This window comes from Microcaecilia unicolor, chromosome 4 (assembly GCF_901765095.1).
Source record: "Microcaecilia unicolor chromosome 4, aMicUni1.1, whole genome shotgun sequence".
NCBI lineage: Eukaryota > Metazoa > Chordata > Amphibia > Gymnophiona > Siphonopidae > Microcaecilia > Microcaecilia unicolor.
In genome coordinates, this window is record NC_044034.1 from 372640671 (window position 1) to 372663169 (window position 22499).

The following is a 22499-nucleotide window of genomic DNA, read 5'->3' on the forward strand; positions in this document are numbered from 1 at the left end:
GGCCTGCTCTCCTTGGAGAATACCTACATCATGTACGTATCTTCGCTACTTCATTCTCCACAATTCTATCAAGGTCATGAAGCTAATATTTTTCTAGTACAGCAGTGGAATAGTGTTTACACAGTTTCTAATGGTTAAGACACTACCTTATTGTACTTTGTGAACAGGCCTTCTAACATCAGCACATCACACCCAGTGATGAGATGTGTAGCTGTTCCCAATTCTGTAGTACTGAATCTGTATTTGTCTGTTTCTTGGGGGGGGGGGAGATTCTATGCTGGCTGTGAATCATCTTCGGGGTCTGTAGTTCATGACCTTGTGCTGCAGTTATCAGTCTTTCATTTTTAAGGTTTGTTTACCTCTCCTCAACTATCTAGTTCCAGATGGCCAAAACAGAAATCCTGTCTCCTTATATTTAAAAAAAAAAATGATACAGCATCAGGCCATTTGAATTGCCAAACAGCCAAATACTATCTATAGGAATTCTGCAGAGATGGCAGTAAAAATGATCTATTCAACTGGGTTTGTTCATAGGGGGCAGTTCTATAAAGTCAAAGGCTTTGTTAATTGAGAAGTAGGGGCCTTGATTGTAACCACAGAAAGATGATACATCAAATCCCTTCCCCTTTATGTGCACTAGGAATTAGTACATAAGCACCACCATACTGGGAAAAGACCAAGGGTCCATCAAGCCCGCATCCTGTCTCCAACAGCGGCCAATCCAGGCTTCAAGAACCCGGCAACCCCCCCCCCCCCCCCCCCCACCAAGAAAAAAAATTAATAATGTTCAATGGACTTCCCCTCAGGAATCTGTCCAAACCCCCTTTAAATTCCGTAAGGCCAGCTGCTGTTACTACATTCTTCGGCAATGAGTTTCAGAGTCTAACTACACGCTGAGTAAAGAAAAACTTTATCCTGTTTGTTTTAAATCTACCATATTCTAGCTTCATCTTGTGTCCCCTGGTTTTGTTGTTGTTTGAAAGCGTAAATAAACGCTTCACATCTGTCCGCTCTACTCCGCTCATTATCTTGTAGACTTCTATCATATCACCCCTCAACCGCCTTTTCTCCAAGCTGAAGAGCCCTAACCTTCTCAGCCTTTCCTCATAAGGAAGTCGTTCCATTCCCTTTATCATTTTCGTTGCCCTTCTCTGCACCTTTTCTAATTCCTTTATATCTTTTTTGAGATGTGGCGACCAGAATTGGACACAGTACTCGAAGTGCGGTCGCACCATGGAGCGATACAACGGCATTATAACATCCTCGTGTTTGTTTTCCATCCCTTTCCTAATAATACTCAACATTCTGTGTGTTTTCTTAGCCGCGGCAGCACACTGGGCAGACGTTTTTAACATCTTATCAACGATGACTCCCAGATCCCTTTCTAGGTCCATTTCTCCTAACGCGGAACCTTGCATGACATAGCTGTAATTCGGGTTCCTCTTACCCACATGCATCACTTTGCACTTGTCAACATTGAACTTCATCTGCCACTTGCACGCCCAATCCCCCAGTCTTGCAAGGTCCTCCTGTAATCTTTCACACTCCTCCTGCGACTTGACGCCCCTGAATAATTTTGTGTCATCTGCGAATTTAATTACCTCACTAGTTACTCCCATCTCTAGGTAATTTATAAATATGTTAAAAAGCAGTGGTCCCAACACAAACCCCTGCGGGACCCCACTAACTACCCTTCTCCACTGAGAATACTGACCATTCAACCCTAGTCTTTGCTTCCTATCTTTCAATACCCTACCTCCGATCCCATGACTCTCCAGTTTCCTCTGGAGTCTTTCATGAGGCACTTTGTCAAACGCCTTTTGAAAATCCAGATACATAATATCCACCGGCTCCCCATTGTCCACATGTTTGTTCACCCCCTCAAAAAAATGCAGTAGATTGGTGAGGCAAGACTTCCCTTCACTAAATCCGTGCTGACTTTGTCTCATCAGCCCATGTTTTTGTATGTGCTCTGTAATTTTATTCTACCATTTTGCCCGGTACCGACGTCAGACTCACCAGTCTATAATTTCCAGGATCTCCTCTGGAACCCTTTTTAAAAATCGGTTTAACATTGGCTACCCTCCACTTTTCCGGTACCACACTCGATTTTAGGGATAGATGGGATATTACTAACAGTAGCTCTACAAGTTCATTTTTCAGTTCTATTAATACTCTGGGATGAATACCATCAGGTCCTGGTGATTTACTACTCTTCAGTTTGCAGAACTGACCCATTACATCCTCCAGGTTTACAGAGAATTCGTTTAGTTTCTCCAACTCGCCCGCTTCAAATATGTTTTCCGGCACCAGTGTCCCTCCCAAATCCTCGGTGAAGACCGAAGCAAAGAATTCATTTAATTTCTCCGCTACGGCTCGATCTTCCCTGATTGCCCCTTTAACACTATTTTTGTCCAGTGGCCCAACCAATTCTTTAGCCGTCTTCCTGCTTTTAATGTATCTATAAAAATGTACTATGTATTTTTGCTTCTAACGCTAACTTTTTTTCAAAGTCCTTTTTTGCCTTCCTTATCTCTGCTTTGCATTTGGCTTGGCATTCCTTATGTTTTATCTTGTTACTTTCAGTCGGTTCTCTTCTCCACTTTCTGAATGATTGTTTTTTGGTTCTAATGACTTCCTTTACCTTACTGTTTGGTCTTTTTTCCCCTTTTTCTAATACGCGGAATATATTTTCCTGTACCACCAGGATGGTGTTTCTAAACAGCATCCACGCCTGATGCAAGTTTTTTACCCTGCGAGCTGCACCTTTCAGTCTTTTTTTTCACCGTTTTTCTCATTTTGTCGTAGTTATCTTTTCTAAAGTTAAACGCTAGTGTATTTGATTTCCTAAGTTCACTTACTTCAATGCCAATATCAAAACTGATATTATGATCACTGTTATCAAGCGGCCCTCGCACCGTTACACCCCGCACCAGATCATGAGCTCCAGTAATGACTAAGTCTAGTATTTTTCCTTCTCTTGTGGGCTCCTGAACCAGCTGTTCCATGAAGCCGGCCTTGATTTCATCAAGAAATTTCACCTCTCTAACGTGTACCGATGTTACATTAACCCAGTCTATATGTGGATAATTGAAATCACCCATTAATATTACATTGCCCAATTTATTCGCTTCCCTAATTTCCTTTGACATTGCTGTGTCCGTCCGCTCGTCCTGGCCAAGCGGACGGTAGTACACTCCTATCACTGTCCTTTTCCCCTTTTCACATGGCATTTCAATCTACAAAGATTTCAATAGGGGTTTTGTCTCCTGCAATATTTGCAGCCTATCCGAGTCAAGGTTCTCATTTACATACAGTGCTACCCCTCCTCCTATCCTATCCACCCTATCGCTACGATATAATTTGTAGCCCGGTATGACTGTGTCCCATTGGTTATCTTCCTTCCACCAGATCTCAGAGATGCCAATAATATCCAATTTTTCATTGTGTGCAATGTACTCCAGCTCTCCCATCTTATGTCTCAGGCTTCTATAAGGTACACGTAAGTGCCTTACTACCTTACTGCATGGGCATGGTTCCTGGATATGCACGTAGTTTATAGAATACTATAAATTGTGTATTTCAATTCGTACACCTAGGTGCACCAACTTATGCCTGCGATTGACATGGTATAGGAGGGCATGACTAACATGAGCACCAATGCCGACTCTATGTTAGGTCTATAACGGAATCTTGGCGTAAAGGTTAAGGAAATCATACTGGCGGTGGAGGAAGGTAGACCAGTTCAGCATTAGCACCTGTGCCTAAACTATATGGACAGTGCGGCCTTGGCAATGCTACCTATACAGGTAGTGGCACTGAATATGTATATTAATGTAAGCACTGGTTTTGGTGTTTAAATTAATGTGCTGATCCTGCTGGCTGAATATCGACTCATCTGTCTTACCCAGTGAATTTGTGCTTTAGCCACTTGTTTTTCCAAAAATGGAGACCAACTGTGGCTATTTGCTTTCTTGCCTTTGCACTTTTTGAGAATGTGAATCTGGAAGTCTATAGTAGTAACGCTATATGTGAAATCCATTTCTCTAAGACCCATCTTGACATCAGCTTTTGGGATATACAATCTCAGTATATACTAATTCACTGGTGGCCTTGGGGCTGTTTTCTTGTTCTTATATCCAGTGTTTCAAGATCTTTATTGGGCTATTCTGATTCTAAAGCTTCCATAGCTTGATAGCTGTGTAACAGAGAATTTGACTGCTCTAGTGTATGATGTGAGAGTTCAATTTCTGATGATGAAGGTTTCTTTCAAGGAGTTGAAAGACCCAGCAGTAACATTAGAAGGTGGGGCTGCATTTCTTATTCACTCTTAAGATCAGGATACAAAACGATTGTAAATGTTAATAGTGACATATGACGGCTTGCTTTGACAGAACTTCTCATCAAGATTTGCAAACATGATTCTGACTGTGGAACTACCCACCAATTGAAGAATTTCATAACAAAAATTCTGTAACCTCTACATTTTCAAAAAGGAAGCGGTCTGTAGATAGTAATTCATATAAAGCACGATCCTTATTTTCCTTTCAATTTTTAATTTTGCTTTTGTTTTCTAATTATTTTCTAGGGATAAATTTAACTGCATTTTTTTGTTGTTGTTCTTAGGAGCTTTATTGATTCAATGTATTTTCTGGAAGGCTGATTGAACAATACTCTTTAGCATGGATGGTATGGTAACCTGAAAGTATTGAGTGGCTGTGTGATATATAGTGACTGCACTTGGCTTTTTTTTTTTTTTTTAGTAGGAAGAGCACAGAGCAATGGTGCTTGTCATTCTTATGCTGCTGTGTGGCAGCGTAAATAGTCCCCTTTCTAACCAACCTGGTGGGAAAAGTCAATATCCCATCAGCAGAGGAGGTAAAACGCATCAGGAGGTGTGTCCTCTCTCATCGTCCCCTGCTCTGTATTAGTCTGCTCTTTAAATCAGTTCTCCCCAGTCATCCGATGCACTTGTGTCATTCAAATGCATAGTATTGCTGTACTGCAGACATATCTGTGAGCTAATTTCACTTCTCAAAGCTGATTTTTACTTTTTCTGAAAGCTGGGTTTGTAGATTATTTTTCACTTATTAAATTCATGTCATACTTCCATAAATAAAAAGTTACCATGAATGTATTCTGTCATTTAATCAGTAGTTCAGTCATGCAGAGGTGACTGTCGTGGAGCTTTTCTGAAATGTTACCAAATCTACTTTGTGTGACCAAAGACAGGCTTTCTAAGTAGCTTGCTGACGAAAATGAAACTTGGCTAAACAGATATCATTAGTGTCCTAAATATTTGAAAAACTTCATATTCCTTGCTTAGCCTGTTTGGCACGGATTTTCAAAGGTTTGTGTCAGGGAAAGGCCCCAAATCTCTCACCCTGAGAGTGATGCTCTGATTTTTAGGGCCATCTGCACCAATACTCCCTCAGTAATACAAATTCATCCATTCACCAGTCTTGAATCCTCATAGTTCATGTATTTGAACTGAATGCAAAAGTGACCATAACAAAAATAAACATGTTAAGCATTACGGGATTAATTGTTATAGTGATCTGGAAATGACCACTTAATGCATAAATGACATCCTTTATTGAATACCACCTAGCGCAATCTTGTTAGCCATGATTTGATGATGAGCAAGTGTGTGGGTGTAAATTATAGCAAAATGTGAAGAACCCTTTACCTGAATGCCACAGTTATTCATTCAATGCTTTTTATATTACTTTTTGTTTGTTTTTTTTATTGATGGGGGGAAAACCACACATACTCTGCAGCATATAAGAAGCCACAAATTTCTTTGCTGGCTAAAAACACTGCGAATGTGTGGGTAAAGTATAATCATCAGTCTAGAAAACCACCACCATTATTGAATGCAAAACACACAAACTGTACCTTCCGCAGTCTCACTGCTTCTCATCCTTTGAAGCCCATTCCATCCGGCTATTCTACCCACTACCACTCAGAGTGGCAGTTATTTACCGCCCCCCTGATAAATCCTTCCCTTCCTTCCTTACCGACTTTGATGCTTGGCTCTCTGTTTTTCTTGACCCCTCATCTCTGTCCCTCATTCTCGGAGACTTTAACGTACATGCTGATGACGTATCCGACCCCCATGCTTCTAAGTTCCTCACCCTAACATCCTCCTTCAACCTCCAGCTGTGCTCCACCACCCCTACTCACCGTGATGGCCATTGTCTTGACCTCGTCCTCTCCTCCTCCGGCTCACCCTCCAATTTCCACGTCTCAGCTCTTCCTCTCTCCGACCATCACCTGATCACATTCACACTTCACCCCCCCCTCCACCCCGTCCAACGTTTTAACCACCACCTCCAGGCTATTGACCCCTCCACCTTATCATCTACTATCTCTAATCTCCTCCCCTCCATCACGTCCTCCGCAACTGTCGACAAAGCGGTCTCCGCTTACAATACCGCTCTCTCCTCTGCTTTGGATACCCTCGCACCATCCATCTCCCGTCCCACAAAATGCACCAATCCCCAGCCCTAGCTGACTCCTTGCATCCGTTACCTTCGCTCCTGCACCCGATCCGCTGAGCGCCTCTGGAGGAAATCTCGTACCCTTTCAGACTTCCTCCACTACAAATTCATGCTATCCTCCCTCCACTCCTCCCTATTCCGTGCAAAACAGGACTATTACACCCAATTGACCAATTCTCTCAGCTCCAACCCTCGTCGTCTCTTCACCACCCTTAACTCCCTCCTAAAAGTGCCCCCCGCTCCTACTCCCCCTTCTCTCTCTCCTCAATCACTGGCCGACTATTTCCGCGACAAAGTGCAAAAGATCAACCTTGAGTTCACGACCAAGCCACCACCTCCTCTTCACCCTTTAACCCTCTCCCTCAACCAACCTACCCAGGTCTCTTTCTCCTCTTTTCCTGAGATCACCGAGGATGAAACTTCCCGCCTTCTTTCCTCCTCGAAATGCACCACCTGTTCCTCTGATCCCATCCCCACCAACCTACTCAACACCATCTCCCATACTGTCACCCCCGCCATCTGTCGCATCCTCAACCTCTCTCTCTCTCCACTGCAACTGTCCCTGACACCTTCAAGCACGCCATTGTCACACCTCTCCTCAAAAAACCTTCACTTGACCCTACCTGCCCCTCCAACTACCGCCCCATCTCTCTTTTACCCTTCCTTTCCAAAATACTTGAGCGCGCCGTTCATAGCCGCTGCCTTGATTTTCTCTCCTCTCATGCCATCCTCGATCCACTTCAATCCGGTTTTCGCCCCCTGCACTCGACTGAAACGGCACTCTTTAAAGTTTGCAATGACCTGCTCCTGGCCAAATCCAGAGGTCACTACTCCATCCTCATCCTCCTCGATCTTTCCGCCGCGTTTGACACTGTCAATCATGATTTACTTCTTGCCACGCTGTCCTCTTTTGGGTTCCAAGGCCCTGTCCTCTCCTGGTTCTCCTCTTATCTCTCCCACCGCACCTTCAGGGTACACTCCCATGGATCTTCCTCCACTCCCATCCCACTATTTGTTGGAGTTCCCCAGGGATCTGTCCTTGGACCCCTTCTCTTCTCAATCTACACCTCTTCCCTGGACTCGCTGATCTCGTCTCATGGTTTTCAGTATCATCTCTATGCTGATGACACCCAGCTATACCTCTCCACACCTGACATCACCGCGGAGACCCAGGCCAAGGTATCGGCCTGTTTATCCGACATTGCGGCATGGATGTCCAACCACCACCTGAAGCTGAACATGTCCAAGACCGAGCTGCTCATCTTTCCTCCTAAACCCACTTCTCCTCTTCCTCCACTCATCCTCCCCGTCCCATCTGCCCGCAACCTCGGAGTCATCTTCGACTCCTCCCTATCCTTCTCTGCGCTTATCCAACAGACTGCCAAGACCTGTCGCTTCTTCCTCTTCAACATCAGCAAAATTCGCCCTTTCCTCTCTGAGCATACCACCAGAACTATCGTCCACGCTCTCATTACCTCTCTCCTTGATTACTGCAACTTACTCCTCACCGGCCTCCCACTCGGCCACCTATCCCCCCTTCAATCCGTTCAGAACGCTGCTGCACGTCTTATATTCCGCCAAAACCGATATACTCATATCACCCCTCTCCTTAAATCACTTCATTGGGTTCCGATCAGATATCACATACAATTCAAGCTCCTCCTCCTTACCTACAAATGCACTCAGTCTGCGGCTCCTCACTACCTCTCCACCCTCATCTCCCCCTATGTTCCTGCACGCAACCTCCGCTCACAGGACAGAGCCCTTCTCTCAGTACCCTTCTCCACCACTGCCAACTCCAGGCTCCGCCCATTCTGCCTTGCCTCACCCTACGCCTGGAACAATCTTCCTTTACCCTTACGCCATGCCCCCTCCCTACCCATCTTCAAATCTCTGCTTAAAACTCACCTCTTCAATGCTGCCTTCGGCGCCTAACCGCTCGAGAAATATAAAATGCCCCAATCTATCCACCCTATCAGATTAACTGTTCACTCGTCCTCTAGATTGTTCACTTGTCTTTAGATTGTTCTCTTGTCTTTTAGATTGTAAGCTCTTTGAGCAGGGACTGTCCTTCTATGTTTAAATTGTACAGCGCTGCGTAACCCTAGTAGCGCTTTAGAAATGTTCGGTAGTAGTAGTAGTGGAGTAATTATTTTCTTCTATATTCAAAAGGTAAAAACGGCACGTTTCTGCTTTAGATCCCGATAGGACCCATTTCGCAATAGCTTCGTCGGGGGATCGCCGCATTTGCAGTGCTGTGTATCAGTTTGCCAGAAACTTGCTCTTTTGCTGCCTACAGATAGCATCGCTATAGAATTACCCTCTAAGGGGGCAACTTTCTAAGTGTTTTCTACATATAAAACAGCAATTTTCATGCAAAAAAGGTCTGTTATAAAATTAGGTCATGCTTAAAAGTATGCATAATGCAACTGGTGTGTACTTGTAGAGTAGGCATGCTCAGGGCAGGAGTTCATTTGGAGCACAGGTGTTTTATAAAATATACATGTCCGTATGTAATGTGTATGCTAAGATTTACACCTGTTCTTGAACAGGTGTAATGTTCAGACAGGATTTGTGCTAGTACAGTATGGGCCCCTTTTACTAAACTTTGTTACATACTTAACACACAGTAACTTCTAGCACAGAACCATACAAAAGGGCTTTGTGCGAGGAGGCAGAGAATGGGCATGAAAGGTGTTGTGTAGTTAGCAAGCTGCATATACTGCACGCTGAGGGGTACGTTCTATAATCGCTGCTGGAAAAAATCAGCGTGGAATGCTATTCTCTATACAGCGCTCTTAAGTTGAGATTCGTTTATAGAATAGAGCTGATTCTCGGACCCAAAGTTGGGCGCTGAAACTTGGTTTAAATGCTGGGGCTCAACTCTTGGCATTTGGATACAGGAAAGATGCTATTCTCTAATGATGCATGCAATTTTTTTAGAACGCCCTTGGCCATGCCCCATTTTGAGTTGTGTACTAGTGGATTTGAGCATCTGGTGTAGTAGAATGGTGCGCAGGAAGATTCATGCGCAGATCCCAATGACTGCCAATTAACGGTAATATTTGATATCAATTTACTGCAAGTTAATGGTTCATTAGCTAATTAATTTACACGCACATCTTCGTTCACACAAAACTTTCAGTACACATTTTTTACGCCATATATAGAATTTGGGGGTAAACAATAATGCACAGTTAACAAAGGACCACTTACCACCTCCTAAGTGCTTCCATGCTAACTCTAGAGTAGTGCATGCTAATGGAACTTTTACCTGCGAGATAGGTAAAGAAGAATGCTGGGAATGCCCCCAATCGCTGCTGTATTATATTTGCTGCTGCCGTGTGGTAAAGTCCTGTGTTAAGCTGTGGTAACTGCAACTTTTACCATGGTTTAGCAAAAAGGCCCCATGTATCTATAAAATAGGTATCTTCCTGCCCTATTAACATAGGCACTTTGTTATAAATGTGGTGCTCATAATGTGTGCACATGCATTTCTGTACAGCCAATTAAACCAACAGCCCAATAACCAGCAAAGAGGATTCTGTTTTTTCTTGAATTTCAACTGTTTATTGTAAGAATAAGTACAAACAATTCACTTACTGCATGCAGAAGCTGAAACCAGAAGAAGTCTTTCTGCCCCAGGACAAATGTCTTTGAACTGGATACTGAACAGTTGCTGACAGTCTATCATTATTGCAGAAAGGAGGATCTGGAGGGTCTGAAGAATAGGTGTTGATTTATTGCAGACATGGAATGATGTGGAGAATAAGTTGGGAATAAAGAGGATTGGTAAAAAGAACGTCTGCTTTCCCAGAGAGGAAAAAGGCAGAGCATTGCTGCATGCTCTGAGCAAAATTGGAGACTGCCATCTTGCAGGGAGCTGGAAGCAAGGCTACAGAACAAGGACCAATAGGGTTAGTGCCTGAGTCTAGGGCACTGAAGCACTTGCCAGAACTTCAGTGATTAGAGGGAAAGGGTCAAATGCACGTGCTGACCTATGAAAGCAGAAATTTTAAGGACGCTTAGACAGTGACAGCCAGCCTAGGAAACCTGCACACACAGCTGTGTGGACAGAACATAAATTATCCTCTCTGCGATCTTGTATAACCCCACTCTGGAGCAGATCTCTGTTAAGATGAAATTTCCTTCTTTTATGTAGCGTTTGATGTTGACACATTCATTTTCATTGGTATAAGAAGCCTGGATTCCTCTTGGAATTACCTGTTAAAATAAATAAGAAATTATTGGTGGCACTTACAAATAGGTCTATAAATAATAGTTGTACTTACAAGCGAAATGTCAAGCATTTTGAAAGGAGACATTTTTTTCTTTATGGATTTCTCTGAGAATTTTGACATTTGGTGTTAAGAGAATTTGTACAAGACATGATCTACAGAAGCATACTGTATGTTCTACTAGAATTGCAGTATCACTTATCAATGTTAAATGTGACCACTTTTTTCTTCCCAATTTTCCATCACTTGTGTTTGCATGAACAGGGTTTTTCTAAACTCCTACACTGAGCAGAGTGTTACTATGTATGTAATGGATAGACAGGCTATATATGTGTTAGTTAAATTTTATTCCAGTGGGGAAACCCGTGAGGGACAACAGGTGCTAGGTTCCCATAGCTCTTTAGCCATGTTTTCACCCCATTTTTAAATTTGGGGTAGGAGATCTTGTTCCTTGATTCTTGGGGTAGTAAGTTCCATAAGCATGCTGCTAGCACACAGAAGAGGTAGCTTGATTGGATTCTAGCCTGATTGTTGAAGATGATTGCATACAGAAAACATTTAGCTGGGAGAATTGGAGTGAATAGGCCAACTGTTATGAGACCAGAGGTTTGTACAAACGTAATGGAGCATTACAGTTGATTTCCTGAGGGGGCTAATGTAAGAATCTTGAAGTTGATCCAGGATAAGATAGGTGTTATGGTCGTACTTTTTTATACCATTTGTTAGTTTCACAGTTGTATTTTATATTAATTTCCAGTCATTTGATGATAAACACAGTTAAGCCATCAAGGAAAGAGTTGCAATAATCAAGATGATTGAAAACCAGTGTATGAATGATAGTATGTATCTCTTTTGGATCAAGAGAAGGGTTCATTGACCAGTGCTTCTGAAGCTTGAAGAAGACAGCAAAGGAGAGCTGTCCAAGAGAAATTCAAGTATATTGAACCATTCCTTTATGTGAGAGCTCAGAACACCTCAGGTAGAAAAGATGGGGTGGGGGCAGGGGAATTTATTTTCTCCTTCCAAACTTAGCTTGTTATAGACATTGAAGGATTGAGTTTTAGCATATTGGAAAGTTGCCAGTATGCTACTGCATCAAGACGCTGGTAATTCTTAAGGATTCATAGCCATTATCAGTTGGATGTGAATAAATATAAATTTTTAAAAATGGAAAAGGGAAGGATATCACGTGTTGAGGGGCACGGACACGTGTTCGATCCTCTCAAAGGCTCCCGTACCCCAGGCGTTGATTTTTTGCCCTGTATACAGCTCATGGACAAATATATTACAATCTCTGCAAGTTGCATGCCAAGTAAAGGAGTCCACACGGAGAGAGAAAAGCCCCACGGAGGTGAAGACAAGATGGCATTGGCTGAAGTTCCCGCTTCTCCTTTTTTTTCCCCCCTACACAGCTCAAACAGCTCACAAAGGCAGTTGGGCAGGTGATGGAGCCACATTTGGGCAAGCTATCTACATAGTTGGGAAAAATTGGAATCGCTGTTAGCAGACACTAACGGACATGCCACAGCTCTAGAAGAAAGTGTGTCCACAACATAGGACATGGGGGCTGCAACAACAAAACAGCTGGACGCCTTGGAAAAGCAGGTAGTGGGGCTGTTAGCACAGGTGGATTATTTGGAAAATCAATCCAGGAGAGACAATCTCAGGATCGTGGGCTTACCTGAAACTATACCAGAGCACTCTTTTACTCTGCTGGAACGCTGGCTTTGTGCAGAATTTGCACTCTCAGACAGTGCCAGTCTTTGGAGAGGGCCCATCACGTGGGGTGCCTATGGGAGGGAAGAAACTACCCAAGAGTGGTCATGGTTAAGGTACATAATTACATCCATAAAACTGAAATCCTTTGGAGGTTTCACTAGAAATGGTGCTCTGTTTATTTTTCAAGATTACTCGGTAGTCTTACAGGAGCACAGATGCTATCGTAAGAACCTACAAATACGATTTATGCTTCTTTATCCATCTCAACTGAAGATATTCTCAAGAGGCCAGTGGGGTTACAGAGTTTGGTGAGGGGAAGAGGAGGGGTGCATGGAAGGGATGTATGGGGTATAGTTGTGAAAGAGAGGCAACTTTTTATGGGAGTGTGAACTACATTCTGAGTTTGGCTGGCTTATCACTACCAGGCGAGGCTGGGAGCCTAGTTGTAGTTCCATAGTGACTTAGATAATGGCAAACATAAGTTCGGCAGTGGGAAATGAGTAACCGAGCTCCAGGTCAAATAAGATTTGTCTGTTGGAATGGTGGTGGTATCAACTCTCCCGTCAAATGCATAAAAATATTGGGGGCCTTGAACCGCCATAAAGCAGATGTAATTTGTCTGCAGGAAACCAGGCTTTCACTAACAGAACACCAAAAATTAAGAAGACAACGGGTGAGGTAGGTTTTTTGCTCCCCCTCAGCGGGATGTAAATGTGGGATAGCAGTCTTAATACATAAATCCTTGCACGGCACAGCCTGTCAACTATTTCAAGACACTGCTTGATATTACATAGGAGTTTATTGAACATACAGGGCAGGGAGCTGAGGCCTTTTCTGCCATAAGTGATATTCTAAGATCTGTTTTGCCACTAATAGATTGAAGCCTAAAACTAATGGGGTGTGTATATTAATTGCCAGCTCTCTCTCTCTCCTGTGGTACATGAGGTAATTAGGGATGAGGAAGGGAGGTATTTGCTTCTTAAAGTGAAGATTGATCAGCAACTCTATACCTTGCTTAATTTATATGCTCCCAACGTAGAGCAAAGCCACTTTTTTGGGTCACTCAGTAGACTTCTCATCAACAAGGTGGAGGATCAGTTGTTGGTGGGGATTTTAATATGACCCTGAATGTGACTTGGGACAACACTGCAAAGGTAGTGGGCTATGGCAGGGCAGATAGGAAGCTGTTGCATAATGTTTTGTCCCAATGGGATTTAATTGATGCTTGGAGATTTCATCTTCCCAATGATAAGAGACTATACGTTCCATTTGAGAGTTCATGATTCTTATTCTCAAATTGAAATGTGGTTGACAGGCCAAGGAGATGGTCTTGCAAGTACGAGCTGTCACTATTGAAGCAATGACTTGGTCGGAGTTGTTTTGACAATTAAGTGGGACACAGGGCCTCGGATGCTTTGCTGCAGGATCCTCTACACGCTCAGCAGGTAGAAAAAGATCTAAAACAATATTTTGACTTTAATGACCCAGAGGGGGTTTCTCCTGAGACTTTTTGGGAATTTTGAAAGCTGTCATATGGGGAAAATTAAATGCTTCAACTCAGATTCATTGAGAGCGTGTTCAGAGGCACTGTGAGATTCTTCAACAGCTCTACTCTCTAGAACAAGCATATAAACAAGGGGGTGATAGATCTTCTTTGTTGCCTCGGATTGATAGGTTCTGAACGGAGATCACAGAGACAAAGTTAGACCTGGCTGCAATTAATGATAAATTGCAAACCCTGTGGCAAGAGTATTTTGAGGAGGCTAATAGAGCGGGTAGACTACTGGTCTATAAGCTTCGGATGAGAGCACAACATAATACGAGTCTTGAGATTTGAGATATGTCAGAATGTGAACATAGCACCCCAGAGGCGATCAAAGAGGTATTTGTGCAGTTTTACCGACAATTGTACCAGCCAGAACGGGAGGCCTCTTCTGAGGAGTTTGATCAATTGTTTACGCAGCTTGAGCTGCCGGGGTTAAATCCAGCAGAGGTAGCCCAGCTGTCTACACTTGATGGCTTCACCGCCAAGTTTTATAAGCTTTTCAGCAGTCATTTAGTTAGCCTTTTGGTCCGGTTGTTGAACTCCTTAAAAGAAGGGTCTGTGTTGCCATTGTCTTGGTGCTTAGCTGGGGTGACTTTGATTCCCAAACCTGGGAAGGATCCCCTGGAGTGTGGCTTCTACCGCCTTATCTCTTTGCTAGGGGTGGATTATAAGATCTTCATGAAAATCTTGGCCAAGAGGTTGCAGTGCTATATGCCACAATTTGGGGGAGAATTTGGCATGTCTGAACAGTATCTGGCCTGGATTAGGACTTTGTACACACAGCCTCTAGCAAGTCTGCAGATCAACATGGACTATACAGATAGTTTTGAGCTTCCTCGGGTGCCTAGGCAAGGTCGTGCGCTTTCTCCCGTTTTATTTGCTTTAGCTATGGAGTCCTTGGCACAATTGGTACATTGCTCTGGTTTGATTTGCGGAATTAGATGTGGGAGAGTGCAGATCAAAATTCTTTTGTTTGCAGATGATATCCTTTTCACACTGTCAGACACCATGGAGTCCTTGCCATCTATTAAGGCCTTGTTGGAAACCTTTGGGCGGATATCAGGATTTAAGATTAATAAATCCAAATCAGAGATATTAAACCTTACTGTGGTTGAGCCAGAGCTGGGTCATTTACAAAGTTGTTTCACTTATAGCTGGGTTACCAGTTTGGTAAGGTATTTGGGGGTCAACTTGATGTCCACCCTGGAGGGTTTGTTTCACGCTAATTACCCTGGACTGCTGCGAGAACTCTGGGCAAATCTAGACCGGTGGCATAATTTGCATGTTTCCTGGTTAGGCAGAGTTCACGCGATCAAGATGGTATTACTCCCCAAACTCTTATACTTATTTGCAGCTTTGCCTGGCCCTGTCCCTCATCAGTTTTTTTGGAAGCTGCACAGAAGGGTCTTTCAATTTATTTGGCAGGGGAAGCCACCGAGGGTGCAAAGGCAGATGTTCTTTCAACACTGGAGAAGGGGGGAGATGGGGGTGCCCAACTGTAGGGCTTAATATCATGCTGCCCAGTTTAAATATCTTGTGGATTGGCAGTGTAATTGGGATAAAAGCTGGGTTAAGATACCCCGCTATGGGTGCTGGCTTGGCTGTCCATACCACTCCTAGGCTTGTGTACTCTTACCTCAGAGGCTTGTGTACGCTGGGGCAAGTCTGGGAGGAGGGGGAATTGGTGGATCTTCCAGATTTGGGGGAGGAATTTGGGATAGGCCGGAGAGATACATTTCTCTATTGGCAATTGGCAGATTTTATTTGGCGTCATGCTAAGGGGGAGCTGCTGATCTCAATCATTCCACTTGAACAAGCAATCCAAGGGAGTTGTGGCAGGGGATGTATCTCATGTTTTTATGGGGTCTTGTTGGCTCAGCTGCCGCTTCCATTGAAGTATGTTAGACAGTGGGAGAAGATCCGGGAGTCCATTATGCAGCTTGTAAATGGGAGGTGATATATAAAAACCTTTTAAAGGTATCTGTTTCTAGTAGCTTAGTTGAGAATGGATATAAACTAGAGAATGACACGGGGATAAAGTTTGTATCCGTCCCCGCCCCGTCCCCGTGGGTTCTGTCTCCGTCCCAGCCTGGTTCCATCCTGGTTAAGGTGGAGCCCATCCTTTTGGAACAGAGTCCCCCTTTCCCAGAATATCACCCAGTTCCTAACAAATCTAAATCCCTCATCCCTGCACCATTGTCTCAACCACAGAAATAGGAGCTGGCAATCCACAACTCTTTCTGGCTAATAATTCTTAATATATCTGTTGGCCTGGAACTTGGCCAGACCTTTTTTTGTTTGTTTATTAACCCAGCTATACTACTAGCTTAAATGATATTCTCATTTGCCATATTTCTTCTGTAAATGTGAAACTTCCTTCTGTTATAGAATTCACACAACATTGCCTAGATGTCACTATGCCAAAAATTAAAACCAAACTACTACTCCCTAAAGTTATCATTTGGGATTCTGGCTTTAATTGTATAATTAGGCTGGCAAAACGAGACAGAGATGAAACTGTGAATGAGTGGAAATGTGCAAAAAGCTAGGGTGACTCTCTTGATCCTTTATTTAGTTGGCAGTAGAAGTGCTCTAGACAAACTCAAAGTCGAAGCAAACACCAGTATGGTAGAAGTCAACTTTATTGGTAGAACACCTCATGCATATAAACCTAACACAGCCATGTTTCAGCAAATGCCTGTATCAAGGGATTGACAAAGTTACTGAAAAGAAATGATGCCAATATAAGCAACCAAAATGGCTGAAATCAAATGAGAAACCACTAAGTGCAAATTAGCGGTTTATTTGATTTCAGATGGTTTTGGATCTGTTTTCCTTGATTCTGTTCACCTTACTTGCCTCTCCTCATTTTTCCAAGTAGCCTAGACTGCCTGTCTCCTAATGACATTTTTGAGAAAACACTTTCATGAGAGTAATACATGCCTGCAATAGACTACCAGCACAGAGGTTTGGAAACCAGGGGTGTCTTAAAATGCAATCATGCTTGGGATAGATGGAGAGATCCGTGGTAGTAACAAGGTTGTGAGATTTGTAATATTTTCAACAACCTGCACTTCATTTCCTTCAGAGAAGTGGTGAAACATTCATAAAAAAAAGGTGGGAGGGAGATAAAGGAACCATATTCTAGCAACATACTCAAGGTCACAGTGATGTAATGAGCTTCGAACTAGCTCGCTACAAGTTATAAATCAATTCGGTCTTCAAGTAGATTGATGGTGTGGGTACCTTCTAGCTAGTCCTTAGGAAACCTAGGTGGGCATGCATGTTTGAACAACAACCTTGTCGGTTTTCAAAATCCTCACTTTTTTTGGAAGTTGTTTAGGTTACTGCAAAACTCTGTGATAAAATGAGGAAGGGGGACCGGGTGTTGGATTAGATTACATTACATTACAATAGATACTTGTATCTCACACTAGCCTTATGAGTTCAGTGTGGTTAACAATTCTCAAAATGTGAAGTGATATAGCTCAACAGACTCAGTGAATTACAAAAAAGTACAGCTTAATCCTCTAGATAATAGAAATTTCTGAAATAAAGTTTTCAGCAATTTGTGGAGTTTTGCATAGTTAGTTTGAAATCTTATCTCCGATGGTATCATATTCCACCATTTTGCTGCCTGATAAGGGAGTGTTGATGAAAATATTGTTTTGTAAGCAATCTTCACACAAGATAGTGTAAAATTAAGAATTCTCTGGAATCAGAAAGTGAATTTCATCTGGGCAGATCAATTAGATCACACATATGTCCTGGGGCCACACCATATAAAATGCAATGAATCATGAAGCAAAGTTTAAATATAGAACATGCTTCAACTGGGAGCCAATGCAGCACCACCAGCAAACAGGTTACTCTCTCAAATTTGGGCACCCTGTAGATCAGTCAAGCTGCCGTTCTTAATCATCTGAAGCTTTTTACATACCGACCCTTTACAACCTACATAAAACATATTACAATAATCTGTGTTGGCAAAGACAATAGTTTGAAAAATAAGCTGAAGTACATCACATTCAAGATACACCCTAGCAGCTCATCTAAGCCTCCATAATGATCTCAAAATGTTATTGGCTACATTCTGAGCTTGAACTTCTAATATGAGGTGCCTGTCCAGAATGACTCCTAGAATTTTAGGATGTGATTCCAACATATAACTTACTCCATCAATCATTAATTGCTTGGTTTCAAACCCAGTATAAGGGCTACTTAATAACAAATATGTGGTTTTCTCTCTGTTGTTTCATTTTTTTAATATTAGCCCACAGTTATTATGTATCTAATCCCCTTTTAATAATACATTATGCCTTGCACATCACCAACAAAAGAATATGGTCAGCATAGATAAATGGGTTGAACCCCCATACTGGCGAGTTGTTGACCCAAAGGTGCCATCATTATAGGGGACAATGGGAAACCCTGAGGAACTTCGCATATCAATCTCCAAGATACAGAGAGCTGATAAGATCGATGCGAGAAATCCTTTCAACCATTCAGGTACCTTCCCACATATCCCATGGTAATCCAATAGTTTTAAAAGGATTTTGTCATCCACTAAATCGAATGCACCCAACATGTAATACCTTTTTTCCTACACTAATTTCTTGCCTTATCCATGATGTTAAAGTGGGCATTAGGGTTTCAGTGGAGGAGTGGCCTAGTGGTTAGGGTGGTGGACTTTGGTCCTGGGGAACTGAGGAACTGAGTTCGATTCCCGGCACAGGCAGCTCCTTGTGACTCTGGGCAAGTCACTTAACCCTCCATTGCCCCATGTAAGCCGCATTGAGCCTGCCATGAGTGGGAAAGCACGGGGTACAAATGTAACAATCAGTACTGAAATTACTTCTGAAACCAGACTAAGTAGCATGCAAAACTTTGTGTAGTGATAGATATTCATTAAACTCAGATGATACTATGCCTCCCATAACCTTGACTAACAAAGATATGGAGATTATGGAAAGCATTTTTGCGGACAATACTAAGATTTGTAACAGAGTGGACATCGGGGAGGGAGTGGAAAACATGAAAAAGGATCTGTGGAAACTAGAAGAATGGTCTAAGGTTTGGCAATTAAAATTCAATGCGAAGAAATGCAAAGTGATGCACTTAGGGAGTAGAAATCCACGGGAGAAGTATGTGTTAGGCGGGGAGAGTCTGATAGTTATGGATGGGAAGAGGGATCTTGGGGTGATAGTATCTGAAGATCTGAAGGCGACGAAACAGTGTGACAAGGCGGTGGCTGTAGCCAGAAGGTTGCTAGGCTGTATAGAGAGAGGTGTGACCAGCAGAAGAAAAGAGGTGTTGATGCAACTGTATAAGTCGTTGGTGAGGCCCCACCTGGAGTATTGTGTTCAGTTCTGGAGGCCGTACCTTGCTAAGGATGTAAAAAAAATGGAAGCGGTGCAAAGAAAAGCTACGAGAATGGTATGGGATTTGCGTTACAAGACGTATGAGGAGAGACTTGCGGACCTGAACAGGGGTGATATGATACAGACGTTCAAATATTTGAAAGGTATTAATCCGCAAACGAACCTTTTCTGGAGATGGGAGGGCGGTAGAACGAGAGGACATGATATGAGAGTGAAGGGGGGCAGACTCAAGAAAAATGTCAGGAAGTATTTTTTCATGGAGAGAGTGGTAGATACTTGGAATGCCCTCCCGCGGGAGGTGGTGGAGATGAAAACGGTAACGGAATTCAAGCATGCGTGGGATAAACATAAAGGAATCCTGTGCAGAAGGAATGGATCCTCAGAAGCTTAGCCGAGATTGGGAGGCGGGGCTGGCGTTTGGGTGGTGGGGCTAGTTCTGGGCAAAACGTCTACGGTCTATGTCCTGAAAATGGGGTTAGTTCTGGGCAAGACTTCTAAGGTCTGTGTCCTGAAAATGGCAGATACAAATCAAGGTAAGGTATACACAAGAAGTAGCACATATGAGTTTATCTTGTTGGGCAGACTAGATGGACCGTGCAGGTCTTTTTCTGCCGTCATCTACTATGTTACTATGTTACATAGTATCATCTCAGCTTAATGAATATCTAGCATAAAAACATAAACGTTACCATACTGTAACAGACCAAAGGTCCATCAAGCCCAGTATCCTGTTTTCAACAGTGGCCAATCCAAGTCACAAGTACCTGGCAAGATCCCAAAAAAGTAAAACAGATTTTAAACTGCTTATCCGAGAAATAAGCAGTGGATTTTCACCAGTCCATCTGTGGTTTTTAGACGTTTCTTTTAGTTCTGTAACCAAAATGCTAGAGAACTAGTGAGGAAGGCTGCAAAACTGAATTTGGTTAAGGACGGATGTCCAACAGGTGATCAGGTGTCTATGGTTAGTAGCTGGGACATATTGTTACAGCCAAGATTGGATGGGATATTTGGTCTTTATCAGCCATCCTCTGTCATGTTATGTTTTGGGCATGTGAAATGTTCCTTCATTCCATACAGTTCTCATCTTTTAGCTGTATCTTGGGTATAAATTTCTGTTACCATTAACAATGTACTACAAGGGTGATAACACAACTAGAACCACAATCTCTCACTGTGCCTCCAACTGTGAGATACTGCCAACTTTTCCAGTCCCTTAGTGGGCTTTTCTATTTCACATGTATTAAATGACATGTCGGTGAATTGTAGCAAGACTGTGGGGCAATTCTTTGGTCTTGAAACTAGGTCATCCTGTGTAAAAACTGAGTATCCTGGACACAAGAGAAAACGAAAGCTTTTTAATCATCTAACTTTTTAACACTTTGCTTCTCCTTCTGTTTCAGGTTTCATCAAGTCTCACAACTCCAAAGAAATAACAGATGCATACAGAAAGCTGAAGAACACAGTGGACAAGTTAGTGTCCATGAGTGCTTACTCTGAAGTGAATCTCAGCAAGCTTTTTCAGGTCATCAACACAGTTAGATAAATAGAGGCTTCCTGCTGCAAGGTGCACAGTGACAAGCAGCACTGATTTCATAAAGGATTGCATTGCAATTATCAGTTGATGGCCTCTGGATTTATTTGCCTTATCCTCAAAATAATAATGCCTGGAATCTGAGTTCCCTGGGCAGTGATTGTGCTTTTGATTAAATCATCACCTTTTCATAGAAACATAGCAAAATGTACGAGGCTGCATTTTCTTGATATTTTCAACAAACTCCATCTAAAGATATACCTGAACATATACACCTGTCTGTTTTGCCTATCAAAACTTCTAAGATGCGAATTTCTTGTGAGCGAAAGTGCACTGAAGATGATGCCAGACTGCACTGGTGTGTTTAGTTGGTGCTTTTCGAGGAAGAAGGTTGGCTGTCTTCTCAATAAAAGCCTCTGTCTTTCTCCTGTTAATTCCTTCCACCGTCAAGAATATCTCCGTTAATAACAATTGTGAAACTGAATTGGGAATTCAGTTAGAGATTTGGGCAGGTGAATTAACTAGTTTCTTATAGTCTCAGACCAAAAGACATATCTCAATATACATCATGCTTATTTCACAGCCTTCTCTTCCAAGCACAATATGGTTATTTTTCCATGCAGACCTGACACTGATCCTCAGGTTTGGAATGTTTTTTTTATATATATTTTTGGAAATGTACAGGTATAAATATTATTTTTCCATGCATTCAGTTTTGTTTTGTTTTTTAAGATAAAATTTAGGTTTACCCTGCTTTGAAAGAATGAAGATGCAGCCGTAGCATTTGTTTAAGACCTAATAGTACATATCCTTTTATTTTACAAATGTTTTTTTACTCTAGTCTAAGGACTTTTTTGTTGCCTGCTACGTAAAGAATTGTAACTGAATATAAAAATATAGAATATAAATGTTTAATTTCCTTGTTGCACACAACATGGAAGGTTTTAAACTTTGGTGGTTATATTGTGTAAATTTTATGTATGGTAGTACCTATTTTACAATTTGTCAAATAAAAATTCATGTCTGTCAAGTTGTTCATAGTTGAAAAATAAAGCTTTTTCTAGAGAAATTTGCTTTGTGATTGGTGAATAATTTATTTACCAGGCCTCACTGGATAGATTAGCTCTCTTGTGACATTCCTATTAACCTCATCCTTTAGAATTCATACATCATGAAATTAGCCAAAAGAGTTCTCCTAAATGCTTACATTATGTAATGATGGTGTGCTACACACACTCGTGCATTTTTTCCTTTTATTAAAGGACTAGATAGTGTGTGATTTTTAAACAGATCAAGATTTCTTTCGCAGTATATTAGGCCCTGAATTTAGGCATAAGACTACGCACTTTACAACTAATTATCTCGGAGTCAGTGATGCTGAGGTCCACTAGAGTCTTCGAAAGCTGGGGTACTGAGTTCAACCACTTGTGCATGCATAATTCAATTAATCGTGTCCAAAATGTGGTACTCAACAGTGTAAACAGTGACTTTTTTTTTCCCTTTTCCTAACGTTCTTGACAAAGTGTCTAACCTACAAAGTCAAGAATGTTTGAAATGGTCTTAGGGTTGGATTAGGACACA

The 22499-nt window shown here is 42.3% G+C and overlaps 2 protein-coding genes across 3 annotated transcripts in view; one reads left to right on the plus strand and one right to left on the minus strand.

Annotated features, from left to right (window-relative positions):
* The window catches only part of POLA1 (DNA polymerase alpha 1, catalytic subunit), a 782590-nt gene extending 760624 nt beyond the window's left edge, over positions 1-21966 (plus strand). For both annotated transcript variants that reach the window (XM_030202369.1, XM_030202370.1), the window contains exon 37: positions 20788-21966. In XM_030202369.1, the coding sequence (XP_030058229.1) occupies positions 20788-20930 (143 nt within the window). In that variant the 3' untranslated portion in view covers positions 20931-21966. The remainder of the gene's footprint in view (positions 1-20787) is intronic.
* The window catches only part of ARX (aristaless related homeobox), a 33232-nt gene continuing 20941 nt past the window's right edge, over positions 10209-22499 (minus strand). Inside the window, exon 5 of the mRNA XM_030202372.1 lies at positions 10209-10727. Coding sequence (XP_030058232.1) covers positions 10724-10727 — 4 coding nt within the window. The 3' untranslated portion in view covers positions 10209-10723. The remainder of the gene's footprint in view (positions 10728-22499) is intronic.